The sequence below is a fragment of the Microcaecilia unicolor genome, chromosome 3 (genome assembly GCF_901765095.1).
Source record: "Microcaecilia unicolor chromosome 3, aMicUni1.1, whole genome shotgun sequence".
Classification (NCBI taxonomy): Eukaryota; Metazoa; Chordata; class Amphibia; order Gymnophiona; family Siphonopidae; genus Microcaecilia; species Microcaecilia unicolor.
The window spans coordinates 200,729,259-200,756,846 of record NC_044033.1 but is presented as its reverse complement, the minus strand read 5'-3'; the positions used below and the strand labels follow the sequence as shown (position 1 = coordinate 200,756,846).

Here is a 27,588-nt window from a genome sequence, read left to right as displayed (position 1 = left end):
CCCAATCTCGGCTAAGCTTCTGAGGATCCCTTCCTTCTGAACAGGATTCCTTTATGTTTATCCCATGCATGTTTGAATTCCGTTACCGTTTTCATCTCCACCACCTCCCGCGGGAGGGCATTCCACATATCCATCACCCTCTCCGTGAAAAAATACTTCCTGACATTTTTCCTGAGTCTGCCCCCCTTCAATCTCATTTCATGTCCTCTCGTTCTACCGCCTTCCCATCTCCAGAAAAGGTTCATTTGCGGATTTATACCTTTCAAATATTTGAATGTCTGTATCATATCACCCCTGTTTCTCCTTTCCTCCAGGGTATACATGTTCAGGTCAGCAAGTCTCTCCTCATACGTCTTGTAACGAAAATCCCATACCATTCTTGTAGCTTTTCTTTGCACCGCTTCTGTTCTTTTTACATCCTTAGCAAGATACGGCCTCCAAAACTGAACACAATACTCCAGGTGGAGCCTCACCAACGACTTATACAGGGGCATTAAAACTTCTTCTGCTAGTCACACCTCTCTCAATACAGCCTAGCAACCTTCAAGTTACGGCCACCGCCTTGTCACACTGTTTCGTCGCCTTCAGATCCTCAGATACTATCACCCCAAGATCCCTCTCCCCATCCGTACATATCAGACTCTCACCGCCTAACACATACGTCTCCCGTGGATTTCTACTCCCTAAGTGCATCACTTTGCATTTCTTCGCATTGAATTTTAATTGCCAAACCTTAGACCATTCTTCTAGCTTCCGCAGATCCTTTTTTCATGTTTTGTACTCCCTCCTGGCTGTCCACTCTGTTACAAATTTTAGTATCATCCGCAAAAGGCAAACTTTACCTTCTAACCCTTCGGCAATGTCACTCACAAATATATGAACAGAATCGGCCCCAGCACCGATGATCCCTGAGGCACTCCACTACTCACCTTTCCCTCATCCGAGCGAATTCCATTAACCACCACCCTCTGGCGTCTGTCCGTCAACCAGCTCCTAATCCAGTTCACCATTTTGGGTCCTATCTTCAGCCTGTCTAGTTTATTCAAGAGCCTCCTGAGGGGAACCGTGTCAAAAGCTTTGCTGAAATCTAAGTAGATTACGTCCATAGCATGTCCTTGATTCAACTGTCCGGTCACCCAGTCAAAGAATTCAATGAGATTTGTTTGGCACGATTTCCCTTTGGTAAAACCATGTTGGCTCAGATCTTGCAACTTATTGGTTTCCAGGAAATTCACTATCCTTTCCTTCAGCATCGCTTCCATTACTTTTCCAATAACCGAAGTGAGGCTTAGCTGCCTGTAGTTTCCAGCTTCTTCCCTATCACCACTTTTGTGAAGAGGGACCACTAGAAGACATGAAATGAGATTGAAGGGGGGCAGACTCAAGAAAAATGTCAGGAAGTATTTTTTTCACGGAGAGAGTGGTGGATACTTGGAATGCCCTCCCGCGGGAGGTGGTGGAGATGAAAACGTTAACGGAATTCAAAAATGCGTGGGATAAACATAAAGGAATCCTGTTCAGAAGAAATGGATCCTCAGAAGCTTAGCAGAGATTGGGTGGCAGCACTGGTAGTGGGAGGCGGGGCTAGTGCTGGCCAGACTTCTATGGTCTGTGCCCTGAAAATGGCAGATACAAATCAAGGTCAGGTATACACATAAAGTAGCACATAAGAATTTATCTTGTTGGGCAGACTGGATGGACCGTACTGGTCTTTTTCTGCTGTCACTTACTATGTTACTATGTTTTCAATATCTGGTGATCTGCTGTTTGCTTTGCTGTGTTTGCATGGCAGATCTCCTTCCTCTGGTTGATCCCCACAGCATCAGTTGTGCCACAAGCAGCTGCTGAGTTTCCTTTACAGCAATTTTTGTCCGACACCTCTGAATCAGGCCAGCTTGCACGGCAGGGCATGAAGCTCCCATTTGGAGAAATAAGAACTTCTGACTGCAGTCCAGGCATTTCTCTGCAGAGCGGTGGAAATTGCCTGAGGTTTGGCAGAAACACAACCTTCAGAGCCTGTTCTAAACAGCCACAGTTGATTTCATCTCCAACCCCCACCCCCACCCCCACCCTCTCTGCTGTCCTGAAATCTGAGCTTGATGGATTTACCTGGGCTCTGCAGGGCACCAGATCTGTTTGGGAAATGGATTAATTTCCTGGAGCCAGGCAGTGCTCCCAGCTGGTTCAGTTTTTTCACTTTTCCCATGAAAGGCAACGGTCTGTCCTTTCACTGGTGAGCATTTTCTTGCTGTTACTGGAGAATCGCCTTTGAAATTTCAGAAGCTAATGAAGAACAAACTCTCCATCCCCACCCTAATCTTTGTTCTCCTAAGGCCAGGTGTTACACAGCTGATCCCATCCTTGGACCAAGTATATGGAGAAGCGAGTTGGGACACCAGGAGCTGTACCCCAGGGTGGTCACACTGGTTCCAAGGCACTGCTCTAGTAGTTTTGTTAAGCCGTCTGATTTTCAGGAACACTTTCCATGCCCTCATCCGTCCCAGCAAGAGCTGCATTGAGCGACTCATGCGCTTTTTGTGAGTTTAATGTATGATAACGACACCAGCCAAATCAGCTGAGTGGCTGTTAAAGCATGACCTCGAATGAGAGAAAGCCCAGAGGATAGATACTTCAAGGATAGACTCCTGGGTGTGCTGCCAAGAAATTTTCAGTTTCTCTTGACCTGATCCTGTGACTCGAGCCGTGGGACGGCCCTACTGGAAAACTATTACTTCAGGCCGAGACCAATGTATATAGGGCTTGAAGGCCCAGAAACACGGGCCTGTCCTTCCTCACTTTTCTATCTCTGCAGGACAGAGTCTATTGCATGTATGGCTTTGTGTTTAGAGGCTCAGAAACGTGCTTTTTCATCTCTGGTGGGCTAACATCTCTTGCTTCTTTTGGAAACCTTTCAGACTACCTGGTGGTGCCCTGTCCTTTGCAACTTGCCTGCTTGGGCACAGAGCTGTTTAGGGAGGGATTTTTAATCCTCTTGTTCGTTTATTCTTTTAGCTCACTTCGAAGTGTTCCAAACTGGGCCTGTGACATTCTAGCTGCCTTTAGACATGACCCTTCTACTACTACTTAACATTTCTAGAGCGCTACTAGGGTTACGCAGCGCTGTACAGTTTAACAAAAAGGACAGTCCCTGCTCAAAAGAGCTTACAATCTAATGGGCAAAATGTCAAGCGTCAAGTGGGGGCAGTCTAGATTTCCTGAATAGAGGTATGGTGGTTAGGTGCCGAAGGCGACATTGAAGAGGTGGGCTTTGAGGAAGGCTTTGAAGATGGGCAGGGAGGGGGCCTGGCGTATGGGCTCACATACTCCCGTCTCACATCTACTCCCTTCTGCAGCCATCGCAGTGATAGATATCTGGAGAGACATCTGCCATGGTTCCTTGCAGAATCCAGCACCAGCACAGCCTTGTGTTATAGCCAGTCGCTGCCTTTATCTTTTCCCCAGAGGCTGTGCATGGCATGTCCATGGCATCCCCAGTTCTGATTGGCCCAAAGCATACCAGCCAGGCGCAGGAGTCGAATCTGCATCTCCTGCACCATAGCAGTACTGCAACACAAGGGGGGGGGCAAGAGTGATTTCATGTGTTGCTGAATCAGTTGCACCAACATCTCATACAACAGTGCAATAGACCTGAATGCCCCCCCCCCCCCCCCTCAGCCTCTCTTCTGCTGGAAATTGGAAAGTCATGGGATAGGAAGTGTTTTACTGTGGATTAAAAACTGATTAAAAGATAGAAAACAGAGAGTAGGGTTAAATGGTCAGTATTCTCAATGGAGAAGGGTAGTTAGTGGGGTTCCCCGGGGATCTGTGCTGGGAACGTTGCTTTTTAACATATTTATAACTAGTGAGGTAATTAAATTTGCTGATGACACAAAGTTATTCAAAGTTGTTAAATTGCAAGATTGTGAAAAATTGCAAAAGGACCTTACAAGCCTAGGAGACTGGGCATCCAAATGGCAGGTAATGTTTAATGTGAGCAAGTGCAAAGTGATGCGTGTGCGAAAGAGGAACCCAAACTGTAGCTATGTGATGCAAGGTTCTATATTGGGAGTCACCGACGAGGAAAAGGATCTAGGTGTCATCATTGATGATACGTTGAAACCCTCTGCTTAGTGTGCGGTGGTGAAGAAAGCAAATAGAATGTTAGGTATTATTAGGAAAGGAATGGAAAACAAAAATGAGGATGTTATAATGACTTGAATACTGTGTGCAATTCTGGTCACCGTATCTCAAAAAAGGTATAGTGGAATTAGAAAAGGTACAGAGAAGAGCGACGAAAATGATAAAGTGGATAGGATGACTTCCCTATGAAGAAAGGCTAAAGCAGCTAGGGCTCTTCAGCTTGGAGAAAAGACGGCTGAGGGGAGATATGATAGAGGTCTATAAAATAATGAGTGGAATGGAATGGGTAGACGTGAATCGATTGTTTACTCTTTCCAAAATTACTAGGACTAGGGGAAACACAATGAAGCTACAAAGTAGTACATTTTAAAACTGGAGAAAATATTTCTTCACTCAATGTGTAATTAAACTCTGGAATTTGTTGCCAGAGAATGTGGTAAGAGCTAGCTTAGCGGGGTTTAAAAAAAGGTTTGGGTAACTCTGTAAAGGAAAAGTCCGTAAGCCATTATTAAGATGGACTTGAGGAAAATCCACTGCTTATTTCTAGGATAAGCAGCATAAAATGTATTGTACTGTTTTGAGATCTTGCCAGGTACTTGTAACCTGGATTAGCCACTGTTGGAAACAGGATACTGGGCTTGATGGATCTTCGGTCTGTCCCACTATGGCAATTCTTATGTTCTTATAACAGTTTGGATACTTAACAACTGGAATGATGAATTCTAGCTGTACGGATGATAATTAACCGCTGTCTGCTAATGTACTGCTAATCACCTGCAGCACACCTGGACAGGATCAGATCCGGGCTTGGCAGAGACTCATCTGAGATGTGAGCTCTATAGCTTTGGGAAGGAGGGTTGGACACAACACCTTCCTCCTTTGAGCTTTCCAGTTCAATTGGGACTTACCCCAACCCGGGCAGCAGTGCCAAGAACAGTTACTCAGAGCTTTCTTCTCTGTTTTATTCCCTTATCTTTCTGCCTTTTTAAGGCCTTGGCTGGGGGCAGCACATCATGACTTCTTATTGAACCCTATACCCAGTGCACCACAAATTCCAGCCTTCAGTGGCGCTTGTGTGGAATGGCTGCGATTCCTGGGGAATGGGAATGCCATCCATACAGTGTCACTAGAGCGGGACCTGTGAGTCTTGGAGTTAGTGGACCCTCTGATATACAAGGAAGTCATCTAGAGAGCAGACAGTCCCAGGGTGATCTGCCTCTCTCATGTCTCTAGAATACATTTGTCTTGCTGCTCTCTCCAGGGCCGCCGAGAGACTAGACCAGGCCCGGGGCAAGGCCGCCCCGCCTCCGCTCCCCCCGCTGCTGCCGCCCCCCCCCCCCCCCCCCATTGCTCCCCCCGCCGCTGCAGTCCGCGGTCTCACCTGCCTGCCTCCACAGCTCCGGGCCCCCTGCATTCAAGGAGGCAGTCGCAGATTGCCTCTCTTCTGGCCTTCCCTCCCTGTGTCCCGCCCTCGTCTGATGTAACTTCTGGTTTCCGCGAGGGTGGGACACAGGGAGGGAAGGCCCGAAGGGAGGCGATCTGTGACTGCCGCTTCAAATGCAGGGGGCCCGGAGCCGAGGAGGCAGGCAGGTGAGACCGGGAACTGCAGCGCCGGCGGCCTGACCCCGGCGCCAGGCCCCCTTGGAGGCCCAGGACCGGGGAATTTTGTCCCCCCTGCCCCCCCCCCTTCAGCGGCCCTGGCTCCCTCTGCCACAGATGGGCACCAGGAGCCATGTAATAATGCAGCTTGTTGACCTACCCCTTCACCCTTAGCATGGGGTAAAAGTGGGTGAGATTGTAACACATGCTCATTGATTGCATTTTCAAATCCTTGCATAGAGAAGTTTGCTGTACCTGCACTGGTGCTTTAGTTCTTATTTTCAAAGGAAGCACCTCTGAAAATTGTCTGCAGGCCCAGGGATAAAACGTGCACAAGCCTTGCTGGGGTGTCGCAATTCCCTCAACATGACATGCACAAGGTCGCCGTGAACATTGGCGTTTGAATCCCAACTTTCTCAGTCCCCAGCCCAGTGCTTTAACTACCACACCCCGTGTACGGTGTTCAACCTGCAGTAATGGGACAGAGGCTGGTAAATGCCCAGTGTGGGATCGCTTGTTAGGACACGAATAGAGCCAGCTACTATGTCACAGATCCAGAAACCCTCGTAGGAGTATGCAGATCCGAAGCGTCACAAAATCCATGAAAACAGCACCGTGCCTATGTTTGCATCAAAACGTTTTGTGCTTCCCCTGCCCCCTCCCCAGTGTCAACAGGGCAATATGGTGTGAAGACATTTAAAATCAGCACTACAAATTATGATTTGGGATTCTAGATTTAGTCTTTAGCTGTTTTTACCTTTTTCACCTAGAGGTGGAGGGGTGCATGAGGAGAAGGTGTTTATTTATTGGATCTGCCTCACCTACTTGGGCAGCAGCGTAAGCCGTGGGCTCTCTGTTATCCTGGACAGAATTGCAAATCCCCTCTAGAAACTTAATCATCCCAACCTTGTATCTGCTCATGACAGTTCTACACCGTCAGGCAGTGGTAACCTTCCCAATTAGAAAGGAGCCCGGTATGCAGTAGATATAGCAAGATAGTTTATTAGCATTTTCATCTCACCCAATGATGGTACAGGCAAGCAGGCATTCATAGGATGGTACAACAGTTCATGACACGTCTCTCTCTCTCTCTCTCTCGCCTTCTGGAGTCTTCTGCTTCAATACCCCTCAGACTGCCTTGTTATATACCCTTCTCTTCCATTGGTTTCAGTGGAACCCAATTTTCTCACCAGGGTTTCTGGCCCTTATCCGTTGATAACAATGGCTTCAAATATTCTTAAGCCCTAAGTATACAAAAAATACCCTGAAGGCCCATCTGTGAAATGAATTCACAGGTCACATTGCCCTCTTTTCCGCTCCAACCCTACTTTCATCCCCTCTAGTGACGTACATTAACCATAACATCTGCGCTCGTAACTTTCTCACAGGTGCCAGTCCCAGGACAGTTTCCAAGAGCAAAAAACCCCTCCTTGCCAGCTCAGCACTTGCTACAGTGAAATATAACTGTGTCAAAGGTGATCTCTGATTTTTACAAGGCTAGCTCTCTGAAAACTCATTTCAGCTTGAGCTGCAGTGAAATATATTAAATCAGGAATGATTCTGATTTTCTTAAAGAGGCCTAGCTCATTAGGCTGAGCCATTGGCCTGTATTTTACTGAGGGCAAGGGCTAACATATATCTTCAAAGGGAACCATTTTAATAACCTTGGCGCTCATTGACATGGGTGACCCAGTAATTCCCACTCCCTGTTTCCAGGGTGAATGGGTAGATTCCCATTCCTTGTCTTTTTCTCTCTTCCAGATGCACCCCAGTCCCCAGGAAGCCTCAGCCGATCTGCGGCTAACAGGAACCGGATAGCAGGCCTAGAGAAGCAGCTGAATATCGAACTGAAGGTTAAGCAAGGAGCAGAGAACATGATACAGATCTACTCAAATGGGTCGACCAAGGTAAGGGCGGGCCCGGACCTCTTTCCTCCCTTTCACCTGCAGCTTCTCCTTCCTCACTTCCACTCTCAACCCTCTCTTTTTATCCCCCTGTATGTCAAATTTTAACATCTTTTCATGCAGTGAGATTCCTTAGCATGCACAGTACCGGATCTTGACAGAAGAGCCTAAAACAAGTTAAAATTTGGCATCTGCTTTCCAGGTTCTCATTGTGTTTACAATTTAATACAGATGCCCGTCTTTAGAATCCATAATAATGCACTGAGGTATTGACTCCTGCCATTGCATGCCACTGTAAACAGCGCTAACTGTGAGGAATTAGTCGATTGGCAGCCTGTGAGAAACATGCAACGACCTTTTTGGTGCATAATGTGGAAACGTTGACTTTACTGGTTTGCTTTCTGTTTCTGAAGCATTCAAGACCTTTGGATGCCCATTATCAGGTTAAGTGGCACCTTGTATTATTTATTTATTTATTTATTTATTTATTTATTTGTTTGTTTGTTGCATTTGTATCCCACGTTTTCCCACCTATTTAATCTGAGAGTCACTTTGTGTATAAGTGCAGGTTAGACGTGGTGTGTCACATTGCTACCATGAGGGGGGGGGGGGCTGGCAGAAGGTTCTCAGCTGAGGGCAGGGCTCAGTCTTCTGTCTTGGTAATGGCTTGTAGGATACTCCAAGCTACAACATTCATTTTGTGGGCTAGGGTAAAGTGGGGAGAGGAGGAAGGGATGAAACCACTTCTGCTCTGCAGCTGTATCAAACTCAGGTAACAGCAGGTCACTTGGAGAGCATATCACCAGCTAGGTGGGGTACCAGATCCAGCAGCAGACATGTCACACCAGACAGAAAGTGTCTGCTTGCACCATTTGGCCCTCCAGCCACAGATCCCCCCCCCCCCAGGTCTTTAAAAAAAACACCTTTTTTTTCCATTCTTGTCATTTTCCATGTTCTAGGACCGGAAGCTCCTGCAGACAGCTCAGCAGATGCTGCAGGACAGTAAAACCAAGATTGACATCATCCGGATGCAGATCCGCAAGGCCATGCAGGCAGATGAGGTGCACCTAGAGATCGAAGATGGACAAGGTGAGAGTGAGTGTAGCCTGGACGGGCCATTGGGGCCTTTCTAGCAGGCCATTGGGGCAGGAAAGGGGATAAACAATCAGCCAGGGAGCTGGCGACTTCTGTAGGACTTGGGACAGGGAAACACACACTGTAACTGAATGTAACTCACCTTGAGCTACTATTGAAAAAGGTGTGAGCAAAATCTAAATAAATAAAATAAGATATCAGAATTGCTCCCAGCTTTGAGATTCCTGTTTGGAAAAGCACGTGGCGAGCAGAACAGGATGCGGAAGGCTCAGGGCTCTGAGTGTTTGACCCTGGCCCTTCCTAGGAGTCTCCCACAGGTCCTACCTGCCTCTCTTTCTGCAGGAGGGCTTTTCCGTGCTCTACCAGGCCACATCTCGGCTTGTGTTCCGGGCAGCTCTCCTCTGTATTGATGTTTTGTATGTTTTTGGCCTTGGTTACACACATTACCATTCCTGGAAATGTTGTCTGGAAGACACACATTCCAAGCAGAAACCTCATTTCCTGAACTGGGAATCGTCTGCAGTAGACCCGGTTGGCTTGGAACACCAGCAGGCAGGACGCTCATGTTTTTCTGTGATTGTATCTGTTTGGAAAGGCTGTTTTTTTTCCCATTTACGGCCGTGGTGGGATTTTTGATGCCAGGGCACACTTGGTGTCTGATCCTTGTGTAAGCCATTAGGATGCCAACGGGTAAAGTTCAGGAACCCAAGTCCTGGACCCGTTAATCCTTTCATTGTAAGGCACCTTAGCAACGCACACTTGACAGCTGTGGATTCATGATCGCTACTGGTAATGGGAGCAGGTATCGGGGACACTGAACATTTGTCCTTGATAGAGGATTAGATTTTTCTCCCTTTCAGATCCCACGATCCCAGCCTGTCTTTTGATTTCTGCAGCTATGTGTTCTGTATTTATACTCTGGATAAACCAGGGTTCAGCTGTCTCTTCCCCTGAGGTGTCGCTGTACATGCCTGTGCTGTATACATACTCTGCATTGACCAGGGTTCAGCAGTCTATTCCCCTGAGGTGTCTCTGCGCATGTCTGTGCTGTATTCATACTCTGGATTGACCAGGGTTCAGCTGTCTCTGCACATGTCTCAGTTGTATCCATACTCAGCTGTTTGCTCTCTCAAGGTCTTGAGGCAGCTGTCTGTGCTGTATCAAGATTCAATGTATCAAGGTTCAGCTGTCCCTTCCCTTGAGTTATCTCTGTAGCTGTCCGTGCTGCATTCATAATTTGGGTGTGATACTCAACAGAGTGGGGTTGGTTTTCCTTCAGCAGTTGGACTCGGGTCAGTTCTTCCTCTCTGGATTGTTCACAACTGCGTGCACTTTTTCACTTGTGGAACACAAGCATATGGGGTAAAACGTTACTAGGGCATCTCTGGGGGGATTTTTTTTTCCTTCTGATTATGGGTTCACAGCCCCTCTGTGGCATCACGCATCTCATTTGGGTTTCATCTCTGGTTAGAAGCAGCAGAGTCAGCCCACCTTGCCTCTCGGCACTGGACACAAACTGAGCTGCTCTGTCTGCCAAAGCAGGTGCTATGCAGGAAAGGAGAGAACATTAGTGACCATCCGATATAAAAAACTCTGCCCGCTGCCGCATCAGCACTGGCTACTGCCACCTCCATGAGACCTGTAACCTGGCAGGTAAAGATGTGAAAGATTAATTCTCCCACCCTTCTCTTCCTGAAGCAATGATAAGCAGCCTGCCAAAACCCACTATGCTGAAGCGCCTTGCCACTAGATTAAAAACACAGGCCGCTTCTCGCCTTGTCTGCCCCTGGTCACCCACACATGGCCGTTATGGTCCAGCACTGTGGCCAATGGGGTTCCTCCTTTAGGTACAGGTTGAATAACTCTTCTGTTATTACCTCTTGTAATGGAAATTATACGTGTGGTGGGGAAGAGGCGGGGGGGGGGGGGGGTGGAGGAGGGACATCACATCCCAGCAGGGCATGGGTTAGGCTGAGCTACCCGGGTTGCAGTTGGAAGGTGGATGATGGATCATAGACTGTTCTTCTGAAGCTCTGAAACGTTTCCAGTGGTCAGAGTTGAGGTATTTGAAAGTTGCTGCCCTCAGTAAGGGTCAGTCTTTCCCTTACACAAAAAAATGAAGGAAAGGCTTTAGTGAGTCTTGAGCTGTGATGACAAGATGTCATCTTTTACTCTGGCCATATCTCTGTCCATACCTCTGCAAGCGTCTGAGACGAGGAAAATCAGCACCACTCTGAAATTCAGATAGAGCCAAATTATGAATACAGCACAGTCAGCACAGAGTATGAATATGGCACAGACAGCTGCAGAGAGACCTCTGGGGAAGAGACAGCTTAAACCCTGGTACGTCCAGAGTATGAATGCAGTACAGACAGCTGCAGAGGGGCCTTGGGGGAAGAGAGAGCTGAACCCTGGTCCAGCCGGAGTATGAAACAGCACAAACAGCTGCAGAGACACCTTGGGAGGGGACAGCAAAATCCATGGACACCCCCATCTAAATAAATTATACGTGTGTAGAAGAGAGGGGGGACACTATCATCCAGTCTAAAAAAAAAAAAAAAGGGGTCCCAACTGGTGCCACCCTTTCACCCTTTGGCCGTTAAGTGGAAGATGTGTGGCTGTGCTGGAACTTTGAAACATTTCCATGGTATCTGATGCCTTCTGAAGTCATAACAGAGAGAAATGTGGTCATTGAGAAGCTCAGAGGTAGGCACGGCAGCTTTCCAGGCAGTGGCAGAGATTAAAAGAAAGACTGGACAGAATACCACACTGTCAGCAGCTGGGAAGTTATATCCCAAGGTTCTCAATTGTTGATTAAAATTTGATCAGGCCTTAAGTGGACACAGCCGTCTCCAGGGACAGTAGGTCCTGATAGAGGCAATCTCTGCTTGCTTCTGGTGCCGGATGGCTGCCTTGGTTCTCCTGACGGCTCAAGGACACATTAGAGCCCACGTCTGCAGGGAATTTGTATTGTTTACTGGGCCTGGGTAGGAACTCTGTATAGTATTGTTGTGATTTTTTGGCCTGAACGCTCTCCAGTGTAGAGAGAGATGGAAAGTCTGGTCATTGACCCAGGGAGAGGTGTGGGCTTGAACATTTGCTCCCTTCACAGCGTCTAGGATAAAAAGAGTGGGAGAAGTCATTGGGGGGGGGAGGGGGGGGAGCATGCCACGGTATCACCCAGGGCCTGAAAAGCCCTCGGTCTGTTTCAGAGTAGGTAGTATTTTTACTGTGACTCATGATATATGGTCAGTTTAGCCTTGGATTAAGCCAGGGCCCCACCTTCCTCCTCACTCACCCCCCCCCCCCCCACCCCCACCAGGTGGGACTTGCTAGCACGTCGCTTCTGTATTATACCCATGTGTGTGTTGCATCTACCCTGCACCTTTTTTTTTTTTTAATTCTGCAAGCAGATTAAAGGTGAAAAGTAAATGCCTATCCATATAATGACACAAAAGGAAAGGGTTTAAGGTTAGTGTTAACTGCCTCCCTCTCCCAGAGGTCTTCTCCTCGCCCATGAAATGTGTCGGTGCGGGTTTCCCAAGACCTGATCCAACCCTATAGCAATTCATCTGTCAGGGACTAATAATCATTTTGCTAATTGGTGCTGAGAGAATCATAAGATCTGACTCCATGATGTGGCTGGGTGGGAAACCGTTAATTTCACAAGTGTATAATTAATAACTCAGATCAGCTTAATTAACTTAATAAAGGGTTAGAATGCTCATTGAAGCCGTTAACGCATTGTCCTAATTACAGTTCGGAGGTGGGTGGGAGGTCTTGAACTGTTGATGTCAGGGAAGACGGGGAAGACTATATGTAATTCTTGCAGGGTCTCGGGCTGCACTGAATGCATTGGCTGTGATGCTATTTAAATAACGGGCGGGGTGAAATGAGAATATTGTAGACCAGGATTTCCACAATGAATATGTATGAGATCTAGTTGCATTCACTGCTTCCATTGCATGCAAATAGATCTTATATTCATTGTGGAAATTCTGAAAACCAGATTGGGTTGTGGACCTTGAGAACTGGATTTGATGGACTGTAGACCATCATTTTTGAGACATTACTAGGAGGTTGTATCAAGAGTTGCAGCTGAAGATAGCTGATGTGAGATTTACTGTAGTAAGCTGGGCTTAGATTGCAAACATCTCAGCAGTGTTGAGGTCCAAACTTGACCCTACTCAATACGGCAGCCCTGGCATAAGATCCCAATGTCCAAGAGTCCCATTGAGTTGGGATTTCTAAGGTCAGTGTTCAAACCTGTGTCCAATTTATCCACTTATCTTTATATCCTATGTTCAGCGGCCCTAACTGTTTAGGTAGGACCGTTGAATATACAGTCCCAAACTTAAACAAATGACTTCTCTAAAGTTAGGTCCTTGATTTGTGCAGTGCACTAAAGCAGGGTTGTCCAACCTCAGTCCTCTTGGGCTGCAATTCAGTCCGGTTTTCAAGATTTCCCCAATGAATATGCATTCTTTATTAAGACCATTTACAAGTTCTTTACAGAATTATTAAACATGCAAATTTATTCAGTGTTAACCTAAAAATAATAGCTACTAGGAAACTCTTAACATGGTGCCAAACATTTATCTTTGAACAATACTCAAAACTGACCTTTTAATTTCAAAATCAGAACCAGATATCAGGTTCGACATTTTAATGTTTTGAAGTGTGCCTTACTGCAACATCACGCAAAAAACACTTGCAGCTGTGACAAGGTGAAATGGCACAAAATGACCAAATATACTCAATATGATTGAAGAATGATAGTGCTCTTTGGGCGGCACTGCAGTAAGTCATCAGTGGATTTGAAACTGTTGGGCAATTTAGTTGGATCACCTAAAGTTTGTGATTAAGAAGATTTTTATTTTCACCGAATGACTTTCTTGTGCAATCTCTCTTTGTAGAAAAATAAGGGACGTTGGTTCTGATTTGAAATTGAAAAGATCCGTTTTGTGTATTGTTCAAAGAGAATTTCCTAGTAGTTATTATTTTTAGGGTTATAACAGAATAAATTTGCATGTTTTATAATTTTGTAAAGAACTTGTAAGCGGTCTTAATACAGGATATATAGATTGTGTTACCACTACTATTTAAATCGTGAACCCAGTATTTTTGATGTTCAATGAATAAGCATGAGATCTGTTTGCATTCACTGCCTCCATTGTATGCAAATTGATTTTATTCATATTCATTGGGGAAATCCTGAAAACCCGACCTGGCGAGGGCCAAGGTTGGACACCCCTGACCTAAAGGGAGAAGTGTATCTGGATTTCGTCTAAATGTCACAGCGGGTCGGCATAAATATTGGTCTTGCCATTGGAATGCTCTTAGCCTTCTAAATTTAAATATTTACGCTTTGCCAGATATCAGTTTGCCATCCAAAATGTATCTGTTGGTCAGCTCTGAAGCACTTTTGTGGGTTAACGTTGGATGTTGACCCCTATAAGTGGTTTTGAATATCGGCCGGACAGTCATCTGGGCAGGTTGGAGATAGCCTGAAACAAAAAGATGGCGGTTGTTCATTAACCTCTGGATTTTATATATGGTGTGCACATTTGGACACACTCCCAAGATGTGCGCACAACTTGGCTAACAAGCTGTTAACCATCAATAATTGGATGCTAATGACCAATTATTGATGGTAATTGGCAGCAATTAGAATTTGCGGGCATCTGCGCCTAAATCCCAGAGCACATAACCCAAATGGGGCGTGGCTGTGGGAGGGGCACAAGCGGGTCAGGGGCATTTATAGAACAATGGGTCTTGGTGCTCAACTTGGGTGCTGGGATTTCCACTGAGTTTCAGCAGGCGTAAGTTCTGGCTCCCAGAGTTGGGTGTGGGAATCGGCACTAAGCGCCTTTCTGTAAAGGATGCGAAAACCTTTATAGAACAGCACTGAGCACCAGTCTTTTCTGATAGAATCACCCCTAGGTGTAGACCATTAAACAGGGCGATCATGGTTGCAGGCTTCCCGCATCCGTGTACCACAGAGAGCCCCGAGCCTACTTGAAACAGAAGGCAGCACAGGCTGCCGGTGGGTTTTGTGGCCGACCCCTCCCAAGTGTCTGTCCTGGGCTCCCAGTATGTCTGCCTGGGATTTATGGAGCAGCAAAGAAGAGAGGATCCAATAGTACACAAAATACAACAATGAAAAGAAGCACAAAAGGGCCTCCAGAACTGGAACAATGGTACAGTCTTTATTGTGAAAGACCCGACATGGGCCATGTTTTGGCGCTCAACTGTGTCCTTGAGAGTACAACAAGTCAGTTATAAAAAAGCAGCAAAGCTTATTATTTCATCTCTAAGACAAGCTTTGAAGGCTTTCCTGGTGCGGTTCTTTTGGTACATTCATATTGTACATAAGTATTGCCATACTGGGAAAGACCAAAGGTCCATCGAGCCCAGCATCCTGTTTCCAACAGTGGGCAATCCAGGTCACAAATACCTGGCAAGATCCCAAAAATGTACAAAACATTTTATACTGCTTATCCCAGAAGTGGCAACAAACAGGCATCCAGAGCTTTAAGAAGGATGGAGATGGCCTGGAAGCTGGTCTGGTCCTTGTCTCATTAGACATGTTTACCTGTTGGAAGCCAGTTGGGCTCAGGCTGTACCAAAGAAGGAAAACACTCTCCAACAAAGTACTATAGAAGTAAATCCGGCCTTTGCTTGCGATTATGGTCCAGAGCATCAGCCCTCCAGATAACACAGCAAAAGCCCTGTGATGTGGCTGATCAAAGGCAGAGAGCCCAACTGCAGAATTAAATAGGCCATTACAGCCTGGGTACAGGGTGTGAAAAAGAGGTGTGAATGGAAAGGGTCCAAAGGGATGAGATGTGTGAATAGAGGATGGCCATTACAGCCTGGGTACAGGGTGTGAAAAAGAGGTGTGAATGGAAAGGGTCCAAAGGGATGAGATGTGTGAATAGAGGATGGTTAGTGCTGCAGTGGAAACAATGGGGTCCCGCTAAGAGCTGTAAAAGAACTGTGCAGGTCAACAGAGGACCACCCAGGCCTGCTCCGAGCTAAAGAACATGTATTCAGAATGGAGGCCTTAAGGAGATGGATCAAACTCTTGTACCTAATCACCATTTGTGAGAAACAGCAAGGTAGTGTCTGAGAAGTGGGTATCAGCCAGTTTCACCTCTCGATCCTCCAAATATATTTTGGGTTTTTTTTTAGGCCCTTCCAAATAACTCTTCAAGATTTCAAAAGCACACTCGGCAGTGGCCAACTAGACTCTTTTATGGCAGTAGATATTTGGACAAACTCTGACATTTGATTGCTGTTGGCCTTTTAGGGGGCTGAGACCTATGAAGTTGAATTGACCCCCCCCACCCCACCTCACAGGTGCTTATTTTAGGAGTGTTGTTTGCATTTTAGACGTGCATAATCCGGCACTTAGACATCTATATGCAAGATGGTTTAAGTTCTAATTTTACTAAGCCATACACAAAATGACAAGGGGGCATACCTGGCATGTTTTGGGTGGGACGTGTAGGCCTAAAAACGTAAAGTTCATTCCCCTTCTGAAATGGGGACTAAACATCTGATAGGTAGCAGGTGTAAATCCTGACGTCCGAGGTGGACATCTCAGGTGCTCCTCTGGAGGGATTTGGTGAGGTCACCCCTTAATCCCACAATGTTTTTTTGATGTCCCCACCAAAAGCCAAACTGGAAAGGGATACTGGGCGCTGTGGCAGCTTCAGGAAAAATAAATGCTTCATAAACGTTTATGTACCTGTTATTAGAGCTGTACAGAATATTCATATTCAATTCAATTCCGCCCCGAATATACTATTCGTGTTCGGCCAAAATAGTGATTCAAATTCAAATATGAATAATCCAGGGCTCTACTGTGCTAAATCCTACTGAAATAAACACTTGATCTCTGATTTCACACGTTGTTTCTTTTATTATTTGTTATGTTAAAGCTCATTGCCCATTATTCAAATTTGGCTGAATAATATTTTTCATTATTCGTATTTGGACTAATAGTAAAATGTGCTATTTGGTACAGCTCTACCTGATTTTGACCCGCTGATATTTTAGATGTTTGTTTTTCTAAAACGGATACGCCTGCCGCACATAGCCAATGCATAAATGTCCATTTCTCCATTTCAACCTACGACCATCTAAACTTCAGGAAATCACTAAAAACCAACCTGTTCAAAAAGGCATACCCTACCGACCCAACATAAATGCCTACACTCTGCAACACAACACAGCAAAGCCAATGCTTGTAATGGACACTATATAACCTCTCCTCTCTTCAATCCCCATTGTGCCTGAACCTTAATCGACCACAACATCACCATGTATTTGTTTCTCTACCGGACTTGGTGAACACCTTTACGGTACTATGTAAGCCACATTGAGCTTGCAAATAGGTGGGAAAATGTGGGATACAAATGTAACAAATAAATAAATGAAACAGCAGGTCCTGTTCTAAAACACTAGCAGAATTTGACACATCCGAAATAGAAAGGGCATTCAAATTGGAATTGTGACATCCAAAAGTGCCGCTCCACATCCTTGAATGTGGTCTTTAAAGAGCTACAACCCCCCCCCCCTCCCCCGTCATAATGTTGTCCATGGGAGCCAAGCTATTTGAGTAGAGAGGCTGAATCGGGGTGCTTGCCCCATGCCCCACACATTAGAGGGCCCCACGCTGGTATGGTAGCCCCATTCCTGACACCTCTTTCAAAGTCAGTGTGCCAGCATGTCTACAGCAGTAGGGATCTCAAGTAGCGTGTCAAAGAGTCAAGAAAGGTTCCCCTACTACTCTGTAACTTCCAGATGAGAGCAGGAGAATTTGCCAATCCAGCAGATTCACTCCAAGCTTTGCATTTGAACGATAGAGTAAGGGGGACCACATGCTGGAGCAATTTCACATTAACAAGATGTATTTTTTTGTTTGAAGGGAACACAGATCTGAGCCACATTGAGCTTCGCATTGAGGAGCTGAGGCATCATTTCCGGGTGGAGCATGCAGTGTCAGAAGGAGCCAAAAATGTCTTGCGTTTGTTGGGGTCAGCCAAGGTGCAGGACAGGAAAGCCATTGTTGAGGTACCATAACATCCAAGTGATTTGAAAAAATAACACCATCCCCCTCTCAGCTGGGCTAAGGCCTACATCAGACGGCTGGGAGGTTAGAAGGCCCGTTCTTTCGCTCTGCAGAACCATGTGAGTAGTGGGTCTGCTGAAGAGTTAATCATATAATTAGTCTTTGCTTGGCCTGTCTAGTTAATATTTTGCATAGCCCATGATGGGAAGGAACCTCACTCTTAAACCAGGGTACATTGGGTACAGTCTCAGGCTCTCAAATTTACTGACTTGTACCGAAGTGAGACACCTTCTAGAGTTCAGAGTGTGAAACAGATAGCATACCAGGGCGGGCTTTAGAGGTTTTCTAATTGGGCCAGCCTTTCCATAGGGGTCCTCACTGTTTCTTGTGGCATATTAGTGGGAAAATTAGCAACCCAAATGGCTCCTCGGTGGCAGGTTTATTTAGTTAGTTATTTGACAAGATTTGATATACTGCGCTCAAAATATGTAGACAAAAAACCCAAAAAAACAGCAAAAGTATTTCCAGTGGGAAAAACACCAACAATGGGTAAGAGGAGTAAAGGCTGAATAATTTTTTCCAGAAAGCTTGCATAAAACAGAGAAAACAAAAGGAGGAAAGGAGAGAAAAAGTCAGGAGGTGACCCTTGGTGACTATAGTCATGCATTGTATCTTGAAAAACAAACAAAAAAAGCTATTCTTAGACATTAGTGAAAGACTTATGAAATGGCCATGTTTTAATGGCTGTATTGAACTTCTTGTTTAAGCTTTGTTGCCTTGTATCAGTAGGCAGAGAGTTCCAGAGGGAGGGGGGTTATAACTGAAGGCAGTGGTCCTAGGGCTGTTGTCTGATTCTAGTATGTGATGGAATAGCCATGAGATTGGCTTGTGACCATTGAAGGGTACGTGTCGGGCAGTACAGTATTAGTGCCAAGTACAGATACCTAGGGGTTCCAGTATAAAAGGCACGTAAATGAACTGGGCCTCTATCCTGCTACCTTCACGAAGCACTTCGTACTTCTGTGGCAGGAACATACATAGTAACATAGTAGATGACGGCAGAAAAAGACCTTCATGGTCCATCCAGTCTGCCCAACAAGATAAACTCATATGTGCTACTTTTTGTGTATACCTTACCTTGATTTGTATCTGTCATTTTCAGGGCACAGACAGTATAAGTCTGCCCAGCACTATCCCTGCCTCCCAACCACCGGCTCTGCCACACTGTCAGCCAACTCCCCCCCCCCCCCCCCCCCCCCCCAACACACACAGCATATTAGCACCAAAGGTGAGGCATTGGAGCATCTCTGATCCCCATACAGAGCAAACCTTTCTCTTTCACACACACACACAGTTTAAACTTTATCCCGGTTCCTCTGCAGGCTCAGACTCGGCTGAGTGAATCAAGTCAGAAGTTAGACCTCCTGAAGCATTCCCTGGAGCAGAGGGTGAACGAGTTACCCGAGGACCACCCCAAGGGCTGCATCATCAAAGAAGAGCTGATCATGGCAACCTCGTCTGCATTTAGCACCCGGAACAGCACCGCATATCAGCAGAACCAGTATAACACACTTTCTAAGCCCTCACCTTTAACAGGTAAGGACACAAGGCTTCCTGGTGGGAGAACTGGAATGGCAAATATATTCAGCTGATATTTAAAGCTACCCAGATAAGTAGCGCTGATCGGAGCCATCCCCAGATTTTTGAAGTTTCAAAGTTTATTCAGTTTCGATATACCGCCAGTGGTGTACCTTCATGGTGGTATACAATAATACAATTAAAATTTCATTTACAAGCAGAAAATTACCTCATCTCTCAAGAAAACTCTAGAACAGAATAGGCATATCTAAGTTGTCCAGTCTCGGTCCATACCACCCCAGGCCTGTTCATGATGCATAAATACACTTCAAACTCTTGACTGTGGATTCTGAAAATCACTGCAGATAGTGTTGGGGCAGTCTGTGGGTGGAATGAGAACAAGTCCGGTCAGCTACCCAGTTAGCAAGCTATCCAGATATCAGGCTGAATATCGCCAGTGTCTGGATAAGGGCACTGAATATCTGAGTGAGTGGAGGAGTGGCCTAGTGGTTAGGGTGGTGGACTTTGGTCCTGGGGAACTGAGGAACTGAGTTCGATTCCCACTTCAGGCACAGGTAGCTCCTTGTGACTCTGGGCAAGTCACTTAACCCTCCATTGCCCCATGTAAGCCGCATTGAGCCTGCCATGAGTGGGAAAGCGCGGGATACAAATGTAACAAAAAAAATTTTTTAATTCAGCTGGGGCAGTCAGCGTTTTTTTAATAAATACCAGTTGATATGTAAATGCACGGCATAGAGGCTGTACTTGTGAACCTGCCGGGGGAAAGGTGTACAGTTCCCCAGTCTATGACATTGTCTCATCTCTTGTTTTCCAGGTATGCTGGAAGTCAGACTGCTGGGCTGCAGTGGCTTGCTAGATTCAGTTCCTGGGCGAACCCGGGGTACCGTTGTTTCCCTTCCTTGTAACAGCCCTGGTGAGAGCAGGACCTCTTTCATGGGACGGAGCGGCAGAGGACTGTACAACCGCAGCGGCAGCCTGAGCGGCAGGAGTGCTGTGAAGACAGAGGACCTGTCTAGTTGAGTATCCAACATCTTTATTGCCCCTTGTTTTACCATGCTGTTTTACTGTATGCTCAAATTGGGCAAGTAGCCTGAAATTTATGACTATATTCTCACCATGCATCAGCCTTCTATTGTAGAAATATCACTGCAAAAACACTCTGCGAAAGGTCACCATACTTTTTAGCATGGAGGCAAAGCCCGGTTTACCCACATTTCCCATTTTTTGGAGTTGGTGGGATGCTGCTTTGTTTTGTCATGGTGTGCTACTGAGTGAGCTGAAACCCTGGGTCTCTATTGAGGGGATTTTGAGGTCTGCTTCTAGGGAAAGGTGAATAAGTATAGCCTGCTTATTTGTTCAGCCATAATTACTACCTTTTGTCAAGGTGGGACAACGAGCTATCTCCCAGCCCTGCTTTTTCTGTGGTCTGGGTTGGAAATGTGGATTAGGTGGGGCACCTCATATTCAGTCTTCAGGTTCCTCCAGCTTGGGTTATAGTCTGTGTTCTGATGACTTTGGAAACCAGTCCTGGTTGAACTCTCATCTCTCCTGGGTTATCAGCAGTTCTTGGTTCTGTTCCTTGAGGCACCAAACTAGTCCACAAGTATCTGTAGACCAGCTTTCCCTCTAAGCTGTGCACAAGCCAAACAACTGCGCACAAAATTTTTGCTGGATTTCTTTATTGTGAACATAGGCTGTACCTCATACATCGAGTCAAGGCTGAAAATTTGCTCACAAAATGTTTTTCATACACACATGGGCCAGCAAAAATTAGAGAGAGCGTTGCTGTAGACCCCAGGCTTTCCCATGGGAAGTGCTCTCCCACCCCACACTCTGCTTCTTTTCCTAGAAATGGCATGATCCACTGGCAGTCCCATTCCTGAGGTCCTCATGTTCTCTCTACAGAGCCCTTAAATGCAGTCTTTGTAACCCAAGCACATGGTGCTTGGAGTCCGATCCCACTGCTTGTGTTAATGCCCCTTGATGAAATGGAATCCAGACCTCTGGCAAGGGGGAGCAGAGCGCACAGGAGCTCTCTTTAAGGATTTGTCTCTCATCCTACACATTAATTCAGTCCCCTGCCCCACCCACTTCCATCCTGATTTGCCATCCAGGAGAAGATCTTCTGGCTACCAGCTATGGGAGCAATTTTATAAGTTACTTCAGCATGTAGAACAGTGTGTTATGCCTTCCAACTCAAATAGGTGCTTAGAATTTCCCTGGGATAGGGGGAGGGAGGGTGTAAATGTTCAGAAAACCTAAGTGTAGGAGTTCCCAGGCACAGAGAATGAGCAGAGAAGGGCAACTTAGACAGATAAGCCTGAATGTAACCCACCTTGACTTAAATAAATAAAATAACTTACACGTTGGCAGCTGAGCTGTTTTACCATCACCATGCCCTTTTTTGGTCAGTTTGCGAATAACCAGTTATGGTACTTTGCAAAGTGTGGAAGAAGGTGTAGAAAAGGTGCAGCTCGGCCTTCTCTCTCCTCCTCCACTCTATAGTAACCCTTAAATGGCTTTTCTCCCATCACAGATGAGGTCAGCGCCGTGTTGAAAGTGGATAACGTGGTGGTGGGGCAGACGGCGTGGAAACCCATTGGCCTTCAGGCCTGGAGCCAAACGTTCACCCTGGAACTGGAGAGGGTGAGTAACGAGGGTGCGGATGAGAGAGACCCGGACTCCAGGGAGACCTAGCCGGGAAGGGAAGGGTTGAACGCTGCTCTCAGTCTAGAGAATCTCTCTGGCAAAATGAGTCCCAGGCAAAAATCGGAGGGAAGGTTGGCACCAAGTTCCTTACATCATCTTCAGGTATTGGCTGTGCTATACAGAGAGAACTTATCTTAGGACACCTCAGCTGCACACCTTATCCAACAGAACCCACCAGGAGCCATCTTGTGATGGGATTCTGAGGTCCTCATGGGTACGTGAGGAAAAAGGAAAATACAGTCTTGTTGACTCTAAAAGTGACTTAGCTTTCTAGTCAAGTATGGATTTGGTAGTCTGAACAAGTATGATATCAGATTCCTTAAGAGGACATAAGTAGTATACAGTGTAGTTTAGAAAAATTTCATTTTATGGAAAATCTAACTGGTTGTAAAGAGAATTTGTTTTATATTGTAACAGTACTATACAAGAATTACTTTCTTGTATAGTACTGTTATAATTACACAGCAGACATAACTGCGTGCATGGAGCAGGGGAAGACTGTCACTGCCTGTTTCCTCTGTTTATTTTCTCTCCTCCCACCTTTCTCAGGCTCGGGAGCTGGAGATTTCCGTGTACTGGCGAGATTATCGCAGCCTATGTGCCTTAAAGTACTTGAAGCTGGAGGACTTCCTCGACAACCAGAGACACGAGATCCACCTGGACCTTGAGCCTCAGGGCACCCTGCTCTCAGAGGTACTGATCCAACCCGAGCCACAACCAGGCTGAGCCCCATGACTGATTCATAAGTTGGCTGCTCTCCTTCAGAGAATGTGGTAGAACTGACCCTGCCAGAAAGAAATACAACTTTAGAAAAATGAGGCTGGCGCGGACCTCCAGAGGACATCCCCCATACCCCTCCCCCATGTCAAGGAGGGATCTCCTGCCCCTTAACCAGAACAGGTCTATAATTAGGTGCCTGATGGGATCCTATTCTGTAAAGGAAAGTAGGGGCCTACTTGTTTTTTTTTTTTAGAATATTTAGCGTAACGGGATAGATGCGCGCATGGTATTTGGGCGTAACCACTTAAACCATCTATAGATCCGGTGTAACTGCGCACACTTTTTAGTGTTCTATCGGGTACATGCAGAAGTGTGAGCCCTGCCCAGGCTCCACTGAAATTACACGCCATGTGAGATGCAGAATAGCGCCTAGGTGGAATATTGACTTGTGCATTCTAAATATTTACACCTGGGCTAATTCTGAAAGGGTCATTGCAATTCGGGCAGTAGCATGCTGCGCCTAAGCACCAAATTCTGTATCAGAAATTACACATGTAACTGCTGTTATAGAACACTAGCGTAAGTCGGCATTTGCTCGCCAACATGCAAGCGCAGCCATTTACGCCATGTCAATGGCTGCTGTGTCTGCAGCTAGATGTCGCAGTGGTGTGCGTAACTGATAATCTTCTAGAATCTTAGTGCATAAGTGGTAGCCACGCCCTGACCCGCCCAAGCCCCTCCCGCAGCCACGCCCCCTTGCAGTTACACACTGTAGATTTTCTAGAATAGCCACGAAATGCTTAGCTGCAAATTAGTGCCACTTAACTCCAATGATCAGCATTTGTTAGTATCAGTAAGTGACTAATTTGCTAATTAACTTATGTACGTAACTGACTCTATTTTGTATAACCTATACACAGAATTTTCAATGTTAAAAGTGCAGGCAAGATTACAGAATGAAGAGCGTGACATGTATGTGAACATTAGCCTCTATTTTTTTTAGAACCCCCCCCCCCCCCCCATAATAGTGATTCCATCACCTCCCCAGATACAGCAACTGGTTCCAGGATAGGCCAACCTCTTGAATCTGTTTGGTTTAAAGTTTCTGTGAGGTGCTTCTGCACTTTGAGCTGGCTTGATTTAATCGGATTTTCCTTTTCAGGTCACTTTCTTTAACCCGGTCATAGAAAGAATCCCGAAGCTGCAGCGGCAGAAGAAAATCTTCTCTAAGCAGCAAGGTATGATAATGCAAACTGGGCATAAGCTTCTTCCCCCCACCTGGGTCATTGCAGTGGCGTAGCCACGGGTGGGCCCAGGCCCACCCACTTTGGGATCAGGCCCATCCAGTAGCAGCACACTTATGATATGGCTGGTGGGGATCCCCAAGCCCCACCAGCCAAAAACTCCCAACAACTGTCCCTCCTGCATACCTTGTAAATAGCAGATCTTCGCCTGCAGCAAGCAGTGACCGATACATACTTCTCGCACCGGCCCCATAGCCTTCCCTCTGACATGTTCCCGTCTTTGCAAAAACAGGAAGTTGCATCATGGGAAGGCTGTGTGGCCAACATGAGCAGCGTGTATAAGTTTCTGCTCGCTACTGGTGGAAATCTGCTATTGAAAAGGTATGCGGGAGAGGGGGGATGTTTGAGTGGCCATATGTCATGCAGGTGAGAGAAGGAGAGACCAAATTACCTGTGGGACGGGGTGGGGCTCTTCTGCCTATCCACCTTGGGCCCAGGCCCACCTGAAATTGTGTGTCTGGCCACGCCTCTGGGTCATTGGGCATCGTAGTTTATCATCCAGAGTGGGAGCTCTCTCATAACGGCACAGGCGATCCACCTTCACAAGACCCCAAGAAGGCACCGCAACCTAAGTGTGCCTGATAGTCTTAACAGAAAAGGGAGAAACTCCTGAACAAAGAGCAGACTCATTAACCCAAAATGGTAACAGTCCACAAAGAACACTTCCCAGTAAGCAGCACCCCCCCCCCCCCCCCCCCCCCCCCCCCCCGTACAGACCATATCATTTGAGTATTCAGAGCTCGGCTTATAGCAGACGATGTCTCTTGGAGAGAAACCTCCGTCAATTTAAGTTCGTAAAGAAGAGGAGGAGCTTTCACAACCCAGGCTATGGATCTTGCAGTGACTGGTATAACACCCCTTCACCTCCTTATACCATTAAACAGCTCTGAAAGGACTAAGACCAAAGACCCACCAAAATTTGAGAACCAGGCGCCAATTCTCTTATGTGGCTGCTTCTAGTGCCCAGCGATTTTATAGCACCAGGGCAAGATATCGTGCCCCTCGCGGATGAATGCTTCACTGTAGGTGCCCACTGTTTTACTGTTTGGTTAATATGCTTGGGCCCCAGGGATTTGGGAGCTGGAGGAAGGTTCGTATTTATACTTCTTACTTTTGGGCATTTACAGTATTGTGGGGTGGTCCAGGGAACTTCTAAAATACTGCAGCTAAGGTACAGAAAAATTAGAGAAATGTTTTGCAGACCTCTACATGATCGGATTATATCCTTCAATTTGTACTAATGACGTTTTTCTTTTGAAAAGAAGTGAATGTCCTTTCTTGTAAAATAGTCTGCTCCCAACAGATGCGGCCCCAGGGGAAGGGTGACCTGTTGATACCAGCAAAGCTCACCTTGCATTACTGATTAACTTTCAGGGAAGGCGTTCTTACGTGCCCGCCAGATGAATATCGATATCGCTACGTGGGTTAGGCTGCTGCGAAGAGCAATTCCAACTACCAATTCCACGGGTACCTATAGCCCCTCGGCTCAGATGCATACAGGACCTGGCTCCGAGAGCAGACAAAGTCTGTCATCTGTTTCCTCTGGGTAAGATCCCTGGCCAGACCCTCTGCTCAGACACACAGAGGGTCCAGCTCCAAGAGCAGCCCAGTCTGCCTTCCATCAACTCTGACTAAGATCTCTGTCAACCACAAGTCTGCGTAACCGGACTGAAATAATTCATCTGTGCCCCTGATTCATCTTTCATCCAGTGTTCTAATCACCCCTAATTTATTTCTCTTACCCAGTTATATTATCAGTGACCTATAACTCTAATGAAACCTTAATTAAATCTGTATAAACTACTGCAGAGCACTCTCATTCTGACTGCAAATGAACATTTACTTAGTGTTTGTACCAGACCAGTCCAGAACAAGTGGCTGGTCTGTCTCCATCCACTGGTGGCAGACACAAAAATAAAATAGTTCTCTGTAATTCACTCCTTAAGGGCTCCATGCAAGCATAGATATCCAATATTTTTCTGTCTCTAGTGGATGGTGATGGTTTACCTTGCAGATTCTGGGCCAGTCAGGCTACACAGGCTTCTAAACCATCATGGGCTGATCTGGACCTTAACTGTGGAAGTGGGCAAGGTGAAGGACAGGAGTAGGGTCGGGGGAACATGGGGCAACAGCCTTTATATCCCCCTTAACCTTCATGATTGTGGGAAGACCACGATGGCCTGGGAAAGATCCCCCAGGCTTGGCGAGGTTCATTAGCTTTCCATCCCACCTTGGTACTGGGAAAAACTCATCACAAGTGATCTGGTGCTTATCAATATATAACCCTTAAGCGCAGTTGCATCCAGGTCTGGCACTTCCCTCCATGTTTTTTCCAGTCAGGTTTAAAAAACCTTCTGGGAGCCGTTTGCTAAGAAGGCCATCCCTTCCTGTACTAAATGGGCACTTTCTAATACATAAGTCAAATACTGAGGCAACTGTCAAAGGTCCTCAGCACCTCCAGCTTCCCGCCATGCCCCTGCCACATCTAAAACACTTTGGCAGCAATTTTGTAAATTGGCATCTCATTTTAGGTGCCATGAAGGGGCGAACAGTGCCAGTTCTAGAACACCTTAAGGGCGTGCCTAAGCCATTACAGAAAATATTCTCACAAATAAACAATCTGCAATGAGTGTGTAGTTATAACAAAGAAACTATCAAACACATCACTCCAATATAGTGTCATACTGGGGATTCAGATCTGAAGGATAAAATATATTACATTTAAAAAAATAGCCTCAGTGTAACAGGGAGCCTGACTTTTATGCTCCACTGTAAATATTACTATCACAGGCTTCCACCACCTTCCGAGAAAAAAAACACAGAGAAAAACTCCCAGAATATTTCAAAAATTGTAAAGAAGTGGGAGAAAAGTCTGTGTTTAAAAAACAGAAGGGAGGGTAACACAATTTAACACAATACAGATCCAAATACAGACTAAAATCCTCATTCAAACAGAGAAGCCTTCCTGCAAGTAAAGAAAACTAGAGCAAAAACTCTTATAACTTTACTTAGCTCAGAACATCCAAATTGTCCTGACAGAAGTGCAGCCTCATAGGATTTTCACAGTCTGTGAAAATCCTATGAGGCTGCACTTCTGTCAGGACAATTTGGATGTTCTGAGCTAAGTAAAGTTTACTTTTTGTTAGAATTAGAATCCATTCATTAGTAAGGATGGAAGTTTAAGTAATTCTAGCAATGTTATAAGAGTTTTTGCTCTATTTTGAGTTTTCTTTACTTGCAGGAAGGCTTCTCTGTTTGAATGAGGATTTTAGTCTAGTGAGGGATTGCTAATTAGTGTCTATTTGGGTGATTTATATTCATAGTGAGATGAGATTTAGTGTTGTGGGTATTTGGATCTGTATTGTGTTAAATTGTGTTACCCTCCCTTCTGTTTTTTAAACACAGACTTTTCTCCCACTTCTTTACAATTTTTGAATTA

General features: G+C 46.0%; 1 protein-coding gene across 5 annotated transcripts in view; it reads left to right on the top strand.

Moving 5' to 3' along the window:
• Positions 1–27,588, top strand: part of PKN1 (protein kinase N1) — a 113,290-nt gene that overhangs the window by 69,495 nt on the left and 16,207 nt on the right. For all 5 annotated transcript variants that reach the window (XM_030197133.1, XM_030197129.1, XM_030197128.1 and 2 more), the window contains exons 3-11: positions 7,501–7,646; positions 8,603–8,732; positions 17,674–17,819; positions 19,200–19,413; positions 20,231–20,431; positions 21,953–22,062; positions 22,675–22,818; positions 24,008–24,083; positions 25,524–25,695. In XM_030197133.1, coding sequence (XP_030052993.1) covers positions 7,501–7,646; positions 8,603–8,732; positions 17,674–17,819; positions 19,200–19,413; positions 20,231–20,431; positions 21,953–22,062; positions 22,675–22,818; positions 24,008–24,083; positions 25,524–25,695 — 1,339 coding nt within the window. The remainder of the gene's footprint in view (positions 1–7,500; positions 7,647–8,602; positions 8,733–17,673; positions 17,820–19,199; positions 19,414–20,230; positions 20,432–21,952; positions 22,063–22,674; positions 22,819–24,007; positions 24,084–25,523; positions 25,696–27,588) is intronic.